At 39.0% G+C, this 21375-nt stretch overlaps 1 protein-coding gene and 1 long non-coding RNA gene across 2 annotated transcripts; one reads left to right on the top strand and one right to left on the bottom strand.

The window, feature by feature from the left end:
• Positions 1–986: 986 nt before the first annotated feature.
• On the top strand, positions 987–19244 carry LOC117502745 (EH domain-containing protein 3). Its single transcript, XM_034161853.1, has 9 exons — positions 987–2079; positions 5276–5452; positions 6204–6301; positions 12863–13004; positions 13092–13191; positions 14335–14505; positions 16542–16706; positions 16793–17349; positions 17401–19244. Exons 1-8 carry the CDS (start codon positions 1853–1855, stop codon positions 17318–17320), a joined length of 1608 nt encoding a protein of 535 aa, XP_034017744.1. The 5' UTR covers positions 987–1852; the 3' UTR covers positions 17321–17349; positions 17401–19244.
• Positions 8320–19961, bottom strand: LOC117502746. Its single transcript, XR_004558395.1, has 3 exons — positions 19876–19961; positions 11713–11714; positions 8320–8331 (listed from the first exon to the last, which is right to left on the bottom strand). It is a non-coding gene; the product is annotated as an uncharacterized LOC117502746 (long non-coding RNA).
• Between the last annotated feature and the right edge of the window lie 1414 nt (positions 19962–21375).

The raw sequence follows: 21375 nt of genomic DNA on the forward strand, positions 1-21375 counted from the left end.
TCGGAGTCCGTGGACATTTTTAAGTCAAGACTGAAAACCTATTTTTATTCTCTTTCTTATAGTTTTTTTTTATTTTTTTTATCTGTTTTATTCTTTTACTTGTTTTTAATTTTTTATTCATTTTTAATGATTTATTTAAATTTTATGTTGAATTGTGTTATGTAAGGCGCCTTGAGACGGCTTTTGCTGTGATTTGGCGCATTATAAGCTAATTAAATTGAAATTGAATTGAATGGAAGAATTATATCTTTTAGCTATCTTGGGAAGACTGTGGAATCCCCCAGGAAAATTTAGAGGACTTGGCCGATGATAGGGAAGTGCGGGATGAGCTGCTTGGTCTGCTACCACCATGACCCAGATAAATGAACATCCTGGCTATGAGAATGTTTTCCATTTTGATAACTCACGGCCAGAATGTCAAGTTTTTCTTTATGATGTCATTAGAGAATAAAGTGCAAGTCTCCAACACGCCTTTGATCAGTGATCAAAGGAGCTCTGCCCTGTGCTTTATATCAACAAAGTTTACCGTGGGCATCGAGGGCCGAGACACTGCAGGTTTTCCGTGCAACCAATCACCTCAGCAGGTGGGTTGGTGATGAGCTTCTGCTCTGAACATAAACACCTGGTTGTCAATGAAATCACCTGCTGAGACACATGATCATTAATGAAATCACCTGCTGAGGTGATTGGTTGCACAGAAAACCTGCAGTGTCTCGGCCCTTTATGGCACATGATTGCCCACCCAGAAAAGTAACGACTGAACCACTTCCTGGTTGCAGTTGAAGTAGATTAGTTACAAGATTACAAGTTAAACTTATTAAAAAAGAAATCTGTGTGGCAGAGCGCGCACATGACAGAAAGTGCATGTGCTGCAGCCAAACCCTTCTCACAAAATTCACGGAGACCATTTCATATCTCGGTGAAATATCCACCTACCCAACTGTGTGACCAGTAGAGGGCGCGCTGTCGACGTCAGTTCCGCATCACTGGGCGGAGCCGCGGTGGGTCGGACAGCCGGCGGTGAGGCACTTCCGGTGCGTTCGGGTTTCTTCGACGGCGGCGTTTAAATGGAGCTGCTGGAGCGAAGCTGCTGCACCGAGCACCGATAATAATAATAAAAAACAAAAACAGCCCGCTCGTGTTTTTTTTCCCTTTTTCCCCACGCTGCGCTGTCTGGAAGCATCTTTTATTGTTTGGGCTCGCGGACGGATCTCGCGGACGGTAACGTGATGCGCGCGAGCGCCCTGATTCAGGCTGCTCGGGTTGTTTACTGATAAACAAAATAAACCATATTGGAGGTATTTTTTATTGATAGTTTGTTTGTTTGTTTTTTTGGCTGGACTTTGACCGATAATAATTTGAAACGGTGTTCAAAATGGTGATCAATCTGTACAACAATTTAAATTAAGCATTTATTTCTTAAAATTGGAAGAACAACAAAATTAAATACCTGTCCTCAAAATCTACATCATTATAAAGAAAAACACTTGGTACAGGAGGATACTGTTATTTTGAACCCAACAGGTGCAATAAAATTAATAAAAGAACGTGTAAAAAAAAAAAACGTTTTAACAATATAATCATTTTTATCCTTCTACTTTAATGAAATTTACCATCTAAGTTTAATAATTTACATTTAAACAGCACTTACTGAGCAACAGATTGAAATAAAATAAGTGGTATCAAAACACATGCATGTATTTGTCTTGACGTTACCATGTTTCTACCTTGACCTTCAAGGTTAGTATCTGTAAACTTTAATAAGGACAAAATTAGTTCTTTAAACGGACAAGCTGATCAACAGACAGCATTTTAGAAGGTCGACAAGTCCAGAAACAAGTCATCAGCAACCATGTTCAGTTGGCTTGGGAAAGACGACCGGCGGAAAAAGGAGCCAGAAGTCTTCCAGACCGTCAGTGAAGGACTGAAGAAGCTCTATAAAACAAAACTCCTGCCGCTGGAGGAGAGCTACAAATTCCATGAGTTCCACTCCCCAGCCCTAGAGGATGCAGACTTTGACAACAAGCCCATGGTCTTACTGGTGGGCCAGTACTCCACGGGCAAGACCAGCTTCATACGGTAAGACGCCAGATGCAGACATACAGGAAAACACTGGTTGTGTATGAAATACTGTGTTATATAGAAATTTATGGAGAGACTGAAATGGAACTGGAGACTAGGACAGTCCCAAAGTGGCAGTTGATGCTCTCAGATCTAAACTTTTTTATCACTTGCCCCTAGACTATTGCCTTTGAGCAAAGGTATGAGTTCTAATGAGTGCTTGTCCAATTCTTATAGCAAGCAGTATTTACAAGACCTTTCATAAAACACAGCAGAGAGCAGGATAACTGTGGATCAAGTGATAATAAGTCAGTCTCAGGTGGTTATGGTGGTTATCATATATATGTTTAGAGGTTGGGGTTAATATGCATCAGCCAGTTGTGCCTTGGCTGAAGAACGCTCTCCAATGAGTGCCCTTCGTTTGTGGTCTTGCCTTTTTTTTAAGCAGACAGTTTGTGTCTTCAGGCAGTAAGTTGAAGATGTCAGGTTTTGTTGACCCTATGTGTGACACACAGATATCATCAGCTGGATGATGGATCGGATCCTCTTCCCACGCCTACAGAACACTGTGGGTAATTACGGACTTCTAATACCCCACAGAAAGGATAATGTGAAGTGATTTCTCGCTCTGCACACGTTCCTGTTCCCTCTTCCTGTGTCCTGTTTCTGATTTTCACTAAATCTCTCTCCACCCAGTTCACAGCTGGACTCTGCACCATCAGCATTGTAACGGTCATGTGCAGAATTTAGAAGAAAGATGCTGATTAGCTCTCAGCCATTTCGTATCGGCGGGGTTACACCTTCTGAGCTGGGATTGGGTCATTGGGATGTCACTGAGGCCACGTGAAGCTTGTTAACTTTACTCAAAATAATAGGAAGAACTTTGAAAACGGCACACCTTTAAAAAAAAATACACAACAGCAGTACTTGTTAGAGGTATGGCTGTCAAAGGTCCTACAGGATCTGGATCTTGCCACACAAGTGCATCCAGCTATTACGATATGTGCATTTGTACTGCATTGGCAAAAAGGACTATAAATGGCCTGTTTTGGAATGTTAAAGGGGTGATATTTAGCAAAATTGTTTGTGCACCTTTGCAGTAAAATATGGTTTGAATTATAGGTTAAATACCGTCACACATCTGTGACTGTACTGCATGCAGATAAAATACTAGGGGAGCTATGACCACTACCTTTGCACCCCCCCCCCCCCCCCCCCCCCCCCGGACTAAACCAAACCAACTGTTTTAGGTTCTTAGATAACCCCAAAACACAATCAGGATGTTCCCAAAAATAAAAACTGGCCTCAAGCCAGTTATCCAAGATGGCCGCCAAAATAGTTTTTTGTTTTTTTTTCACTAAAACATCTTTACACAACATATAAACAGCTTAAATATCACAGCGATTCAATGGGAAGACCATTGCAGGTCACAGCAAACTCATTTGTGCCTAAACTAAATTCATTCATGGGTTTATGATTCAAAATGGTGTCCAAAATGGCTGCCAATAGACCCTTATCATTAAAATACATAGTAGGAACAAACAATAGACTTAATAATGACAGAAATCATTGGTATTTAAGTGAAAAAACCCTATTTTGGTGGCCATCTTGGACACCATCTTGGATTGTGTTTTGGGGTCATCTAAGGAACCTAAAAACGTACTAGCTCCCCTAGTAAAATACAAACTCTGTTATAGGTGAAACTTAGGCCTGATGTTGTTAACCATCCACACTTTGGCAGGCGTATTTGGAGGTCACTGTTTGTAATGTAGTCTGAGACCATTTATTCAAATCTGATTTTAATCAGTTTCCCCTTTTTTGTCCCTTTTGAACCCAGTGAACAAAAGTGCAAAACATCTACAGCGAGTTCTTCTTTGCTTGAGATGTTCTGAGAATTTATGTTGGAAAAGAGCCACGAGCAAGTTCTCGCTATTGCACATGAGCCCTTAGGTTGGCTGTGTTATCAAACCAGCATGATGTGTGTCGATGCATGTGGTTGTGCGTATGGATTGCACAACCTACCAGCAGATGACTCCCACTGTGAGACACGCTGTGCAGAGAGACGGCTCTGCCAGGCGCTGCTGGCTCTTCTGACAAGGTGTGGATGCAAAAGATGTACAGATGGCACCTGACATCTGTAAGCAATGTAAATGCATGAACATCCAACGTTCACGCTTAAGTATTATGGACCTCTTAGCTGTAAATCTGGCGTCTGAATCCACTTTTTATTTCCTGCATTCACATTCAATACATTGTTGGGATTCTCAAACTAATGTTCATGTGATGTCACCGAATTAACTTTTCTCCCCTGAAATGTGCAACGTGAAGTTTTGAACATTTATGTCATGGCAAAGTTGGCATCTCCGCGAGTATGCATGTAACAGTCGTCATTACGTATCTAGTGTGTCTAGTTTCTGACCAAGGTTACAGCATAAGTGTCATTTTCTAGGGACAGAATAATAATCCTTTTAAAAGCCTAAAACTAGAACACAGTCAGAATCAAATATTTTATTTGAGTGTAATGTGACTGACAAAAAAATTTAATTTAAAAACCAGTTTTTCTGGTCAAATTTAATTTCGGTTTTCAATTTATTTTCATTTATATCAAGCCAAATCACAATAGAGTTGCCTCAAGGCGTTCCACACAAATATGGTCTGGCCTTACTAATCCTCCAGAGTAACAGTGGTAAGGAAAAACTCCCTCTGAGGAAGAAACCTCAAGCAGACCAGACTCAAAGGGGTGACCCTCTGCTTGGGCCATGCTACAGACATAAATTACAGAACAATTCACAAAACAAATATACAGGAAATGCTGTTGGTGCACAGGACAGGAGGGTCTCCAGCACAAATACTACACCCATCTCTGGATGGAGCTGCACCTTAAACAGAGAGAAGAAAACAGAATCAAGCATCAGAAAGATAAGAAATACAGTATAATTTGTCAGCATGAAACATGAAAAACAGGAAATACTAAGGTGATCGCCGGCCACTAGCCCTAAGCTTCACTAACAGACACAGAATGATCAAGGATGTTCACTGAATCTCACTAAATCTGGTCAAAGATGTGAATCTATTCTTATGGTTGTAAAGAGAAGAGTGCCAACTGTTTATTTGTTTATTTATTATTATTTATTTATTTTTACTTCTGTATGCAGTGTTTTGCCATATGCTGTGTCTTGTGCGTTATCGGTATTTGTTCCTGTCTCGCCTACAGCTACCTGCTGGAGCAGGATTTTCCTGGCATGCGTATCGGGCCTGAACCCACCACAGATTCCTTCATAGCGGTGATGCATGGCGACATAGAGGGTGTCATCCCAGGCAACGCTTTGGTGGTTGACCCTAAGAAGCCCTTCAGAAAGCTGAACGCGTTCGGAAACGCATTCCTCAACAGGTAAACGTGCACACGTACACAACGCGGTGGCCCGAAATGTAGGAACGCAGAGTCGAAAATGGTGCAACAGATACGTGAAAGAGAGAGCGAGAATCCACACCACGGGTCAACATTCCAGGGTGATTGAATTTCCCTCTGCTGACTGGTCAGGCGTTCCCTCTGTTAGTGGGTGTTTGCCAAAGAAGAAAGAAAGGCGGCCAGTCATCTTTGTAGGCTCATCCTTCTGGAAGAGGAAGACTAAAACCTATCCTCACTTAACGCTGCTGCTGCACGGAGACAGAAGAGGGTGTTTACTGTGAGAATGGTTCCTATTTATGCAGCTGGAGAAAGAAGAGAGCAGCTTTATCAATGTGGAAAAAGCGAGGAAGAGGTCTGGCATGGGAGGATGTTTGTTGTTTAAAGCTTTTATACTTTTATGGTGACATCTGCACAATGCAAACTCCCTCCTGATGCCAGCATACGTCCATCCACATACGATCGACACAGCTAAAATAGGCATTTTTCCTCATTGTGATCCCTTTGTTTTACCGACAACTACAGAAAATCACCCAAAACAGTCAACAACTGGCAGAATATCTGTTATAACATTCAGTTAACCACCTTTCCTCCCTAATTTATGATGAAAATGATGCATTTTGAATTTTTGGTTCTTGCATAGAGTACGCGTCAGTCGTGCCATCATGCAAAGATCACATATTTCCACACGTCATATGCGACAGAGGTCTTAACTGGCCTTAATGTTGTCTCTTAGGTTTGTTTGTGCTCAGCTGCCGAACCCGGTGCTGGAAAGCATCAGTGTGATTGACACTCCTGGAATCCTGTCCGGAGAGAAACAGAGGATCAGCCGAGGTGATGTGCAGAAGTTTGTTCTTTCCAGTTTGTCAGTTGTGTCTGTAAGTTTCAGTCAGTTCAGTGAATGGATCCACACAATGCTGTGGGCATTTCCTTTGTGACAAATGTGTTTGTTGTAGCTGAATTATGCTTCATTCATTTTAAAGAAATGGCAGCAGTTTTATACGTATTTGTCCCGTTGTGTCTTTAGCTTTTCAGGAAATCGATCTTTTGCCATGTCTTTCAGAAATAATACTTTTTTTTTGCTTTGATGTTAAGTCTGTATTTTAGAAACAGATTGCAAAAGGTAACTGTAAAAATTCTACTCACAATACCCCATAATGACAACATCAAAAAAGTTTTTTAAATTTTTGCAAATTTATTAAAAATAGAAAGCTAAAATCATGTGCATATAAGTATATGGTTGTCCTTCTGGAAGGTTCTCTTCTCTCCACAGAGGAATGCTGGAGCTCTGACAGGGTGACCATCAGGTTCTTGGTCACCTCAGTGACTAAGGTCTTTCTCCCCTGATCTCTCAGTTTAGATGGGTAGCCAGCTCTAGGAAGAGTCCCGGTGGATCTGAACTTCTTCTATTTACAGATGATGGAGGCCACTGTGCTCATTGGGACCTTCAAAGCAGGAGAAATGTTTCTGAACCTTTCCCCAGATTTGTGCCTCGAGGCAATCCTGTCTCTGAGGTCTACAGACAGTTCCTAAGACTTCGTGTTTGGTTTGTGCTCTGACATGCACTGTCAACTGTGGGACCTTATATGTAAACAGGTGTGTGTCTTTCCAAATCATGTCCAATCAACTGAATTTACCCCAGGTAGACTACAATGAAGCTGAAACATCTCAAGGATGATCAATGGAAACAGGATGTACCTGGGCTCAATTTTGAGCTTCATGGCAACGGCTGTGAATACTTATATATATATATATATATATATATATACGAGGTCTATTAGAAAAGTATCCGACCTTATTATTTAAAAAAAAAAACATATGGATTTGAATCACGTGTGATTCCATCAGCCAAGCTTGAACCCTCGTGGGCATGCAAGAGTTTTTTCACGCCTGTCAGTGACGTCATTCGCCTGTGAGCATGCCTTGTGGGAGGAGTGGTCCAGCCCCCTCGTCGGAATTCCTTTGTCTGAGAAGTTGCTGAGAGACTGGCGCTGTGCTTCATCAAAATTTTTTCAAAAACTGTGACGCACATCCGAGTGGACACCATTCGAGAAATTAAGCTGGTTTTCGGTGAAAATTTTAACGGCTGATGAGAGATTTTGGATTGTTTCTATCGCTGTAAGGACTTCCCACAGAGCGAGACGTCGCGCAACATTCCGAGGCGACGTCGTCATCCTGTTTCAAGCTGAAAACCTCCAAATTTAAGCCTCTGTTGACCCAGGACGTCGTGAGAGAACTTTCAGAAGAGGTCAGAATCAGCAGTTTATCCGGACATTCCACTGTTAAAGGTGATTTTTTTTAATGAAAGACATGCGGATGGAGCCGACGTGGCGCGCAGCCGACGCGGCGCCCCCGACACAGGAAAAACACCTCCGTGTTGATAACCATTTGTAAAATCCAGGCGGCTTTTGCTGGCTTTCAGCTGAGTGAGTATCTGAGAAATTGTTTAACAGCAGGGCATGTTCCAACTTGTCCTTAAGGCTTCCAACGGAGGTGTTTTTCCTGTGGCGGGCGCACCGCGCCGGCTGCGAGCCGACGCGCCAATCCGTCCACACGTCTTTCATTAAAAAATCTCCTTTAACAGTGGAATGTCCGGATAAACTGCTGATTCCGACCTCTTCTGAAAGTTCTCTGTTCTCTCACGACGTCCTGGGTCAACAGAGGCTTAAATTTGGAGGTTTTCAGCTTGAAACAGGATGACGACGTCGCCTCGGAGCGCTGCGCGATGTCCCGCTCCGTGGGAAGTCCTTACAGCGATAGGAACAATCCAAAATCTCTCATCAGCCGTTAAAATTTTCACCGAAAACCAGCTTAATTTCTCGAATGGTGTCCACTCGGATGTGCCTCACAGTTTTTGAAAAATTCTGATGAAGCACAGCGCCAGTCTCTCAGCAACTTTTCAGACAATGAAAATCCGACGAGGGGGCTGGACTACTCCTCCCACAAGGCGTGCTCACAGGCGAATGACGTCACCGACAGGCGTGGAAAAACTCACGCATGCGCACGAAGGTTCAAGCTTGGCTGACGTAAAAACATATGAATCAAATCCATATAGTTTTTTTTTAAAAATAAAACGGTCGGTTTCTTTTCTAATAGACCTCGTGTATGTATGTATATATATATATATATATATATATATATATATATATATATATATATATATATATATATATATATATAAATAATTTTTTTGCAAAATATATAGTTATATATATAGTTTTGCAAAAATCTAAAAAAAACAAACACTTTTTTCACATTGTCATTATGGGGTACTGTGTGTGGAATTTTAAGGAAAAAAAAAAATCCATTTTGATATAAGGCTGTAACATAAGATGTTTCCAGAAGCACCGTAACTACGTAGATTGTCCACATTTATTTTAATCCCCATTATTTTGCGTGCCTGATTATCCATTAGCGCGCCCCCCTTGTGAGGTTTCGGTCTGAAAGACAAGCAGCCGCTGCTATCGCCATGCCAACAGTAAACATTCACAAAAAGCGGTGCCATATTTTACGTCCCTGCTGTGCTCCTTTCTTCACACTGCTCTTCTGTGTCTCTCCATTCCCAGTTGTTCTGTTTGTATTCCATTGTGTTCCTTTACCCTCATATTACCCGATGTGCGTTTTTCACTCGTGTACGTGCCCTGAATGCAATTCTTAGCACAACGGAGACCGGCGTGTCATCGAGGAGTATCGCTCATGACGTCTTCTGTGATTTTAGTTGTCGGTAGAATTCCTGCTTGGTATGTTGTTTTTAGATCACTAGATTAGTTCTTGTTACAAGGGTCTAGTTGTTTTCAAAATACATGCTGGTTCCATTAGATGAGCGGTGTCCAATCTGGGGTCCGTGGGCCATATTTGGCCTGCATTCCTTTTTATTTTGGCCCACCCAACAATTTGATAGTGATTAAAAAGCAATTTTACCTCTGTTTAGTTTATTACTTTGTAATAAGGCACGACAGCTGTTTTTCATAAAGAATTCGCAAACACTTCCCCCCCGCATCCCCGTGTCTACCCTAACTCAAGGCAATAGTTCTTTTGTTCGTGCTTTGTGCCTCATCAGTATCGTGAAACAAACCCAGGTCGCTGAGTTCAGCACATTACTTCATAGCAGGGTTGGGTCTGAATTTTCCTCAAAACGGGGGGAAAAAAACCCAACATTTGTCATGAGAAAGTCGTCTTCGGGCTGTGAGAATGATTGCTTTGTCTTGGCCAGGAGTGAGCAGACCCTGTTTCCCATTTGGTCTGTCAAACAAAATAAACAACACAGCGTGGTGGATTGACCCCGCTGTTGTCTGTTGGACATTAAAAAAAATAAATAAATTACATGCACAAGTGAGACTCTAAGTCAGCATGGTTTTGTTTTTTTTGCCTGTCCAATTTACTGTGTTTACTGCATGTTATCCATTCTAGTGGTTTGTTATCCATTCTAGTTTTTTTTTCACAGTTAATTTGCATGTCCACTGTATGTTAATCACTTTCTTTCCTCACATCAGTGTCATTTTTTTGTTGTGTATGTGTGCAGATAAGGAGTCTTCAGGTTATAGCTGTCTACATAAATGTCCTTACGGAGGTATTGTAGAAAAATTTGGGCTTACTCCAGCTGCAAAGACAAAAAAAAAAAAAGAAGGAAAATCTGATATCTTGAATTTGAAGAATTGGAAACTTCACCAGACACTTGTCACGTGGTTTTAGACATAATGTAATTACAAATTTAAGTGACTGGTTTTTTTTTTTTTAATTCCTCATCTAGACAAGAAAAGTCCTAAAGGGATTTTGACCCTAATATTTTACCACAGTTAAAGCAAACTGCTCACTTGTACACATGAAAATGTAATTTAAGGAGTAAATGCCATTAAAGGGGTCATATTTTGCAAGATCATGTTTTAACCAGATCCACCTGGTAATGCTTTTATTTTGGAGGTTTTATATCTTAAACATCTTTAGACTCTCACAATTCAATATCTGTGCATGTGGAAGTTACCGCATTAAGAGGGGGAGCAAAAAAAAGAATTCACCATTTACATTCCAAGTAAGAGGCACACAAACACTCCATTTGAGGGATTTTTTTTAAGTTATGCATATAATTTTTAACAGATGCATAACCTTAGTGTTCATGTAGTATTTTTGTCTGCAAACTTTAATCATTTTTTTAGGTATGATTATTTGTGTGAACTTGCTATACTGTGTGATCGATAATATGGCCCTTTTAAAGCATCCAAGTCATTTCATGTTTCCCAGTTTGTTTGTTTTTTTAACAAGAAAAAATAAATAAACTAGTTTTGGTATTGCTCTAGTACGATGGCATTTTAGGGCCACATTGTTTTTTTTTTTGTTTGTTTGTTTGTTTTTAGACTTTGAGAATAAAGTCAGAATATTACGAGAATAAAGTAATTTTATGAGGGAAAAAAAACTTGTAATATTACAAGAATAAAGTCATAATATTACGAGAATAAAGTTGTAATTTTATGAGGGAAAAAATCATAATAGTACGAGAATAAAGTCGTAATATTACAAGAATAAAGTTGTCATTTTTTTAGAAAAAAACCTAATATTACGAGAATAAATTTGTAATTTTATAATTTAATATTATGAGTTTTTTCTCATAAAATTAGGACTTTATTCTTGGAATATTATGTCTTTATTTTCGGAATATTACGAGTTTTTTCTCATAAAATTTTAACTTTATTCTCAAAGTCTTAAAAAAAAAAAAAAAAAACCTCAATGTGGCCCTAAAATGCTGTCGTACTCTAGTGCCACCCACAGAGTGACATAATTGGGATCATGCGAAAACCAGTAAATGCTAATCCTTTCTGCATGCTAAATAAAATGCACATTCAATCGTATCTTAATGTGAAAAGTACTCTGCGTGAAGAAAAATCCACCAAAATTCTACATTTCAAGGTATCTCTGTCTTGCAGGCGTGCCTATTGTAGCTTGGCTCAAACAGCCGTGTGCACTCGCTCTGTCTTTACTGTACCCGGCCTGTTCCGACAGGATCCAGATACGCACACATTTTCCATGTTTACATATTTACCGCTGCTACTGCTAAACATTTGCTCCCATCCTAGCTGGGAATTTTTGACAGTCCTTGAGCACAATGACTGAAAAGCGTCATTAGGGGCTCGTGTTGCCATAATTTCTTTGCTGGGAAGAACAGCAACGCAGCCACAGTCATGGCAAAGATCAGACGTCAAAGTATGTAAAAGTGGAATTTGTTTTATGGCCGTGTTTGTATGTTGAGACACGACTAGTCTTAGATTTATTCTTGTGTATTTCACACACACACACTCAGCTCTGCAGAAAGTCAAGCTGACGTTTGCTGCATTAACATGATAATCACTTCTCTCGCAGCTTTTACTGTCTACTTTGGCTGCTGCGGTTGGAAATTTGACCTCACTAATCCTTTATCATGTTTACTCATTGTTTTCATATCTTGTGGAATTTCAGGAGGTTAGGAAGCACAGCTGTCCTTGACTGGGACAGAAAGTTAAAAGACCTGGATAAACTCATGCAGGAATTACTCCATTTATCACGGCTACGTTGGAATCAAGTCCAATTTCCCCCCTTCAAACACTGAGGCTCAAATTATCAGCTGTTAATACTGATGGGACTGTCCTCTGTCTTTTCTGTCAACATGTTGTAATATCAGCTTCCAGTCTTATCACACTGGAGCCATTGTATTGGGAATATTTCAACACCACGGGTGAGGTTCACGGTCCAGTTCTTGGACTCTAGACAATCTGGCTCGCATACAATGTCACCAGATTGATCAAACGTGGTACGCAATCAATGTCTGTCCCTTTACTGCAATGTCTTTTACACGCTGCTTCTGCCTGTGGTTGTATGTTGACAGAATACTGTATGAGGAAAAACTGCAGCAAATAAAGTCAAACATCTTTCAAATGACAATGCAAGCATTACAGCTGGGCAGGGATCCTGTTTTCAAAAACTAAAAATACCTTTGATGCAGGAAGTCACAATTTTTCATAAGTGGCACCTACTAAGTATTATGAATTAAAAATACCACTTCAGTATATCATCATCACTGAGGCACTGTATTATTAGAAACGTAAAAGCAGCACCATGAATCTTACACAATTTTCAAAGAAACCCCAAATTAAATATCAACTTACATTCTGCATCATCAAAAATGTAACATTTTGGCACAAAGATCAATAAAATTTGAGTAAACGGTGCTTCCATGATGAGCACGTTTCTTAAAAACAGGATCCAGTTGAATATTAGTGCATATTTTCATGATTGCATCACCTTTTAAAAGCTATATCTCAGAAAATTTGCATTTATTTGCTCTATTAAAAAAGGGAAGTTGATCATCTATGGTCTTGTTTTCTTCTTCCCTCAACGTGTCGCTGTTCTCCGTTACTCTCATCTCAGGCTATGACTTTGCGGCAGTGTTAGAGTGGTTTGCAGAGCGAGTGGACCGGATCATTTTACTCTTTGATGCTCACAAGCTGGACATATCTGATGAATTCTCTGAAGTGATAAAGGCCCTAAAGAACCACGAAGACAAGATCAGGCAGGAAATTTTCAACGACATATCTCTGCAGTGTTAATGTCTGCAATATTTCATTTTTCAACATAATCATTGTGGTCATTTCTCCAGGGTTGTGCTGAACAAAGCTGACCAAATAGAAACCCAGCAGCTGATGAGAGTGTATGGCGCCCTGATGTGGTCACTTGGTAAAATAGTCAATACTCCTGAGGTATAGTAACCATAGAGTTCTTACAGGACACTTGTATGAGATAGAAAAGTCAAATTTCCCACCCCAAATTTTATTATACGGGGGTGTGTAAACATTTTAAATAAATTTCACTATATAACTGAATATTTGTTGGTATCAGGTATCAAATTCAACCAAACCTGACCCAAAAAGTACTGTTTTGTTTTGTTTGTTTGTATAAATGGTGCATCAATTTGTATGTAAAACTTAATTACATTTATACAACCCAACTCTATAAAATGTATTAATCTTTAAATTCCTTGAAAAATATTTCCCTATTTAAGATTTAAAATGTTTTTGGATGTATTGCCACTTTATCTGTACCTCAAGTATGTTAAAATATTGAAAAATATGAATTGTTCTTGAAAATATTATTTACATTCCCATCTGAAGGCCTTTAACAAGCCACACAGATTTTATTTCTCTGTAAATGTTTTAGATTCCTGTTCCCTCAATAATAACTGAGTAAAATACTGATTAAAATTCAAAATGGTAATTGAAAGAGGGAAAAAAGCTACAGAATTATGTTTATTTTATGAATGAAAGTAGTATATTAAAGAATATAACAGACCTTTTCGGATAAAAACCATATGATTGCATGATTCTACAAAAGAATATAACAGACCTTTTCGGATAAAAACCATATGATTGCATGATTCTACAAAAGAATATAACAGACCTTTTTGGAAAAAAAAACCATATGATTGCATGATTCTACAAAAACAACAATCAGGTTAATAATATGTGGTTTGATTAACGTGAAGTTCTTGTAAAACCAGTTTTAAATGTAAAGGCTTCTTGAACCAGATATTTGTTTATTGTAAACTATTTGATATTGAGGAGTTTTTCATTATTTTTGCAGCATTATTAAAAAAATTGTAATCATACCCAAGACATTTACACACTACTGTACTTATTCACCTCCTATTGTTCTTGAGCAAATGATTCTTTATAATGCAATAGAAAACCATAATTTACTTTTCAGTAAGTTTAATTTCTCTGATGTGATTTACCGGTCAGTTACTGGCTCTTCATTTTGAAAATGGTCAACAAACTCACTTATAGACCTGCCTGAGGCAGAATGCTGTGATTTATGTTGTGTCATGCACTGTCCCTTGCTGACAGGTGATCCGTGTGTACATCGGTTCATTCTGGTCCCACCCTCTGTTGATTCCTGACAACAGAAAGCTATTTGAAGCAGAGGAGCAGGATTTGTTCAAGGACATTCAGTCTTTACCGAGGAATGCGGCTCTTCGCAAGCTCAACGATCTGATCAAGAGGGCAAGACTAGCCAAGGTAAGGTAATGAAAGAAACCAGCACACGAGCAGATCTAGATTAGTGACTTTAAACACAGAAGCTGTGTATAAGAAAGCTCAGAGTCAACTGTACTTTCAGTGTCTGCAGACATTTGTTGCAGATGTTTTATCACTCGTTGGTCTCTAGTGTCATCTTCTACACCTGTAGTGTGCTGGGGCAGCAGGCTGTAGGCCGCTGACACAAACAAACTCAACAAGCTCATCAGGACAGCTGGCTCTGTCCTCGGGGTTGAGCTGGAGTCTGTGGTGGAGGTGTCAGAGAGGAGGATGTTGAGGAAACTGCTCAGCATCCCGGACAACACCTCCCACCCCGTATGCCACACTGATGTCCTGTCAGACCACCTTCAGGCATAGACTGAGACCACCGAGGTGCACCACAGAACTCCACAGGAGGTCTTTCCTACCTGTGGCAATCAGACTGTATTATTTCTCCCACTTCTGCAGGATGAATACAGATTAACAGATTTATTCAGTTATTCAGTTCCTCAGAGTTATGTGCAATATTATCAAACATCTTATGCAAATGTCATCCAGTCATTTCATATAAATTTGTTGTACTTATTGTAAATTAATGCATCAAAAAAAATCAATGTTTGTTTATTCCTTCGGGATAAGTAAAGTTGATATCTTTTCTCCAGTAATACAAGCAGTCGTAGGGTAGGGAGCCACCAGACTCAGGCTTTGGAAATGAAAAACAGGTTCTTTCTTCTGGCTGGAGTGGCTGTATGACAATCTTAGACGTTTCTAACATAACTGCAGTTTAACAACCAGAAAATTTTGGTTTCTCTGATTTTGTAGATTTATGTTCGGAATCTGTATGTCTCTAATCACATTTACTCTGTTCTTTGGTCGAACACTTCCCTTGCTTTCTTTTCTGTTGCAGTTAAATTTGTACAAAATCATTTTTGCGGGCTTGTGTGGCGGTATGACCATGTTACTTGAGTTTTGGTCTACGCAACTGCTGTGAATCATTCAGATAATATTGTAATCCATCACCGAAAAACCATCCAGCACATGGCAGAAAAATTTAAAGTTCTCCAATTTAGGGTTACACCTACATTCAAGTCATTTTCTGAAACCTTTCTGCATTAAAGACTATGTTGGGATTTATAGTCCAGACCTTTAGATTGTCAGCGTGGATGTATTTCCGTGTTCTGTCCAACATTTCTTCATGTCCTGCCACTGACCTTGACAGAAAAAGATAACTGCTGTCATCGAAGAGATAGAATCTGACAAATGTGATTCCATATTGAGTGACTTATTCCTGTTTCTTTTTCTGGTAGCAAGTCAGGTCAAGGAAACATGGAGGAAGAGTGTGTACTCAAAGTGAGATTTGAGAATGTTTTTCCTGTTGCTCAACTGATAGTGTTTATGTTCATACGATGAGCTTCAAGGACAGAAAGTGGAGTCAGAAGCTCGCAATATTCATCCATATTACAATTTAAAAACTGAAACAAGAAAAATACATAGATTAAAAAATTGTTAAAATTATTACCTTATCAAAGGAGGTTATGTTCATTGCCTGTGTTTTATGTTTGCTTATTCAGAAAAGAACAATTTTTCACGAAACCTGTTGAAAATGTTGTGCAATTTAGAGGTGGAGCCACATAAAGTGGCCAAGATAAGAAATACAATTTTGAAAATAATTTTTTTAATTTTTATTGATCATATCGCACTAATGAAAAGATTCTTCAGAAAATTGGGGGAAACATTTCATATTGTGGTTTTAGCCATTGTGTGAATATTAATTCAAGTGATGTTTTCTCCTTTTTTCTTTAGCTGTACTCGTGTCATGTATGTATGTGTGAATAAAGATTTTTCTTAAAGGAGATGCTTTTACATTTTGTAATGAACCTGGACAACAGTCCAGAAGCATATATATATATGTGTGTGTGTGTGTGTGCCCAAGCTGTAATAATTTTGCATTTTGGACCAAATAAAGTAAGAAGGTCCCAAAGGCTGTAATCGGTGCCTTTCTCATTTAATGACAGACATGTTTTGTCTCCAAAACATAGGTTCATGCTTATATCATCAGCTCGCTGAAGAAAGAGATGCCGTCTGTGTTTGGGAAGGAGAACAAGAAAAAAGAACTGATCGCAAGTCTCGGAGACATTTACAAACATATAGAAAGAGAACATCAGATATCACCTGGAGATTTCCCTAATCTGAAGAAGATGCAGGTAATGGGGGCGGAGCAAAGGAACAGATTTATATCATGCATGAATGAGATGTAACACAGGAGTGACTGTTCCATCATCTTTCCCAGGACCAGCTCCAAGCACAGGATCTTAACAGATTCCAGCCTCTGAAGCCCAAACTCCTGGAGGCAGTCGATGACATGCTGGCCCATGACATTGCGAGCTTAATGATCCTGGTCCGACAAGAGGAAACCCAACGTCCAAACCCAGTTGTGAAAGGCGGGGCATTCGATGGCACTTTACACGGCCCGTTCGGCCACGGTTACGGCGAAGGAGCCGGCGAAGGCATTGACGAAGCAGAGTGGGTCGTCGCACGTGACAAACCTGCCTACGACGAGATTTTCTACACATTATCCCCAATCAATGGGAAAGTAACCGGAGCCAACGCCAAGAAGGAAATGGTGAAGTCCAAATTGCCCAACACAGTGCTTGGAAAAATCTGGAAGTTGGCAGATATTGATAAGGATGGCATGCTTGATGATGAGGAATTTGCTTTGGCAAATCATTTGATAAAAGTAAAACTGGAGGGACATGAACTGCCAGCAGAGCTGCCGGCACACCTGGTACCTCCAACAAAGAGGAAAATACCAGAATAAATATATCGGAACTACCCCATCCCCAATCTCACAAACATCCAAGCAGCTCACTCGCTACTTAAAAAAAAAAAAAAAAAAAAAAAAAAGGAATCTTCCAGTAGCATTGTAATCAAAACAACATTTAACCAACCAAGTGCAGGCTTGATGTCTTCTGTACATATGTATGCAACAATTCCTTACCCTTGAAAGGAAAATATTCATTTGAGTCCAATTCTGATATAAGTAATATATAAATACTATTCTATGCATGCTAGCTGCAAAATACCATGCAAGGGAAACATCTGGCTCATTCATTATTTTAATGCAGTACATTTTAACAACAATGTTGCTACATGCTGGTATTTAGAGCTCTTATTTAGGCTACATTTACTGCCCACGAGAACTATGTGCAAATACAGTGGCAGGTCAGAAATAACATTTACAAAGAGCTTTGTCTAACACACAAAGTTTGCAGGTTCCTTATACTGGACAATCACAACACAGGGTGTCCAATGCGTGTGACGTGCTGATTGGACCTTACCAATTACAATGGGTTAAGGGTCTTAATTCAGGCAAAGCTGCAAGAAACTAATCCAGATGCCATTCCAACTCTTCAATGCACTATTCATCAGGAAGCAGTGGAGTAAATGCATAAAATGCTAAAATGTCTAAGGGCAACAAATTAACTATGTTAAGGCTCCACCAGGAATTCAAGAAAAATATGCAGAAGCTGTCAACAGATTGGTTCATGAAACATACACTCTTTTTTGGGGGGATTCTTAAGGACCATTTAGGATTATTGATTATAGCATTTATGATCTAATCTGTCTGGAGGTAGATTACAGAAACTACTCCTTTTTAATTGGCATAATAATAATTTCAAATCTGGCTTGATACCAAAGCACATAAAAATTATTTTTTACATCCGTAAAACTGGTAGAATATATTTTATCAAAGGTTTGAAGATCTTTGGCCAAGATGTCAACAACACCATGGTGGATTACCTTCATATTTGGTATGACATCTGTACCCATCCTTGTGATTTATGGCTAGAAATGTTCAAACCTTTTAAAAATCTGATGTGCACATTTACTATCCAATTGTTGAGTACCTCTAGTTGGTAGTTTGGTGGACTTGCACCTAAAACATAGTCATGCTCAAAATTACTGGTACCACCTATAGTGGTAGAGTGGCAAACAGCACTTTCTTAAGACTCTTAAGATTGAAGCCTGGATTTGATCAGTTTTTGGCATGACCACTCTTCTCTGCCCCACTCCAACATGAAGCTCTGAATGGTTCTCCAATCACAGTCATAGAAGCCTATAATTCAAGAGTCGTCATGGTTGTCTTCATTGCCTCCCCCATGATTCTCCCTCTTGCACAGTCTCTCAGTTTTTGAGAACCACTGAACTCAGACACATCATACAAGAACACACTTCTGCATTTCTTCATGATGGACACAAATGAAATCCAAATAATATTCAGTCACTTGGAAATATTCACGTATCTGACTTGTCTAAAAGAAAACTATGGCTCCAATACTCCAAAGAAACATAAAAAAAAAAGCAACAGTCCTTGTGTTTAGAGGTTGTAGACCATCCTTTGGGTTGTGATCCCACAGTTTTCCAAGCCAGTGATTTTCAACCTGGTCCTCAAGTACCACCTGATGGACAGTTTTTACATCTCTTCCAGCTAGTGTCAGAACCTTGAATACAGGTAGCTGTGGGACACAGCAGCCTGTAATCAAGGTTCTTGAAATGGAGCAATATCTCCACCTGGTGGACATTTACCTTTAAGACAAGTACAAGAGAATTTTGCCAAGAGCTCTAGGGTGTGTGTATGTATATGTGTGTGTATACACGCACATACACACAACTTAGTTACATAAAAGTTAGCTTCAATTGGTAATTCGACGTACTGAATTTATCACATCATTTGCTGTAGGTATATATATATATATATATATATATATATATATATATATATATATATATATACACAGGGGCTTTTGAAATAAAGAACGACAATTGCACGATTTTAACTACGCTAAGCAGAAACACAACTATAAATTGTTCTGTAGGGCTGCAGCCAACTATATTAAGTCATTCCCAATTAACTCGACTAGTGTATCAAATGTAATTTTAAAAAATGACTGTGCACAAGTTCTATCAAATGTCTGTTTTCCCACCAAACAGCTGATATTGAGTGTTTAAAAGGACATTTATGGTTCTGCGTGTACACGTCCTGACTGTTGTTTGTCTGTGACCTCATGTATCAGTGTTGCTTGTAATTAATATGTTAAGTTCTAAATAGGCTGTTGAGTCAAAGTGGGTTATTGGTTAAGAGGTGATGAATCGATAATAGACTAATATGGAATCAATCCACAGATTCTTCAAAACAAAATGCTCATTTTCCTAATGTTTGTGTTATTGGAGGAAAAACGTGGCTTCATGCTTGTACAAATTTAAATTTAATTTGTCTTTATAAAGAGCCTTAGAGGGTGTAGCCAGGAAGGGTTTTTTTTTTTCTTTCTTTCAGCAAAAATGCCCATAAGTTCTGGACTGTTTTGAAAGCACTTTGTGTTATGAAGTAAGTGTTTCAATTAGTGTTTTGAAATATTGACCCGTCTCCTGAAGCATTTGTCTCATTGTGTCAATCATGCCAAAAGAATGAATCATTGACTGCGGTACGGTAATTGTTTCATTTGGCATTCATTTCGGGCCTTTTGTGAATCATGCAGTGAATTGTTGTATGAAGCCGGTGGGTCATTTACACTTTTGAGTGTTTTAAAACAGACTTATATCAAGCAGTTGTCTCATTTTGTGTTTGAAACATTTCAAAATAAATCATCTGAAGCAGTTCTTTTATTTATTGGTTCTAAAAGGTGAATAATTTCTAATAACAAAAATTTTATACAGATCAAAATTTCACGTAGTCTTGTTCTTCCATCACTGTGCATGGAATTTTGGGAGGGGTTTAAACCTATAGTATAATGATCTTGTCTAACAATTTTGGTCTGAATTGAACAAATTCAATTCAATTTAATCATCTTATAATGCGCCAAATCACAACAAAAGCCATCTCAAGGCACCTCACACAGAACAATTCAATATAAAAATTAAATAATTAAAAACGAATTTAAAAAATAAAAAAAAATAAACAAAAGTAAAAGAATAAAACATAAAAAAAATAAAAACTATTCATAAAAATGAGAATTAAAAATGGGTTTTAAGTCTTGACTTAAAAATGTCCACGGACTCCGACTGCCTCACGGTCATAGATGTTAACAGTTTGTAGTCCATTAAATCAAACTGTGATTTTAAAAACAAACAATATTAAACAAGAAGTATCATTTTACCAACTTTATTTCCTTTTATGAACATTTTGATCCTTTTCCTGCAAATCTCTACTATATGTTATCAGATCACAATAAAATGTCTCAAAGATGTTGAAAATAGTTCAGTAGTGCTTCATAATCACATTTTTTTCATGCTTTGATGTTTGCATCATAAAGGGTTGTGCAGTGCATGTAGACTAAATGGAAACATTCATGATTCAGTGTTTAAGATCGAGGATCACCAACTCAGTTCCTGGACATCACTTTGCTCTGCAGGTGTTCCATGCGTACCTGCTGCACCCACAGCTGATGAGACAGGTCTAGCGTTTCCTTGGTCTTGATTGGCTGCACACACTTGACTTAATTAGCAGTGGGCGGATGCGGGGAAAGTTGGAAAACATACAAGATAGATGACATTCAGGTTTGTTTGTTTATTTTGTTTAATGAATTTGAAAAAAAAATTGCAAAAATTTTTTTCATGTCATTACGTTGTCATTATGGGGTGTTGTGAATGCAGGGGTGGTGGCCAAGTGGCTAATGCGCTTGGTTTCAGTGCAGAAAGCGCCGGGTTCAAATCCCACCCCTGCCACATTTCTCCATGTAATGTGAAGTTGCGTCAGGAAGGGCATCTGGCGTAAAATCTGTGCCATTTCAACATGCAGATCCACATTGGATTTGCTGTGACAACCCCGACTGCAAACAAGGGAGAGCCAAAGGGGCTTACTTACTATGGGGTGTT

Source organism: Thalassophryne amazonica, chromosome 21, assembly GCF_902500255.1.
Source record: "Thalassophryne amazonica chromosome 21, fThaAma1.1, whole genome shotgun sequence".
NCBI classification, from domain to species: domain Eukaryota; kingdom Metazoa; phylum Chordata; class Actinopteri; order Batrachoidiformes; family Batrachoididae; genus Thalassophryne; species Thalassophryne amazonica.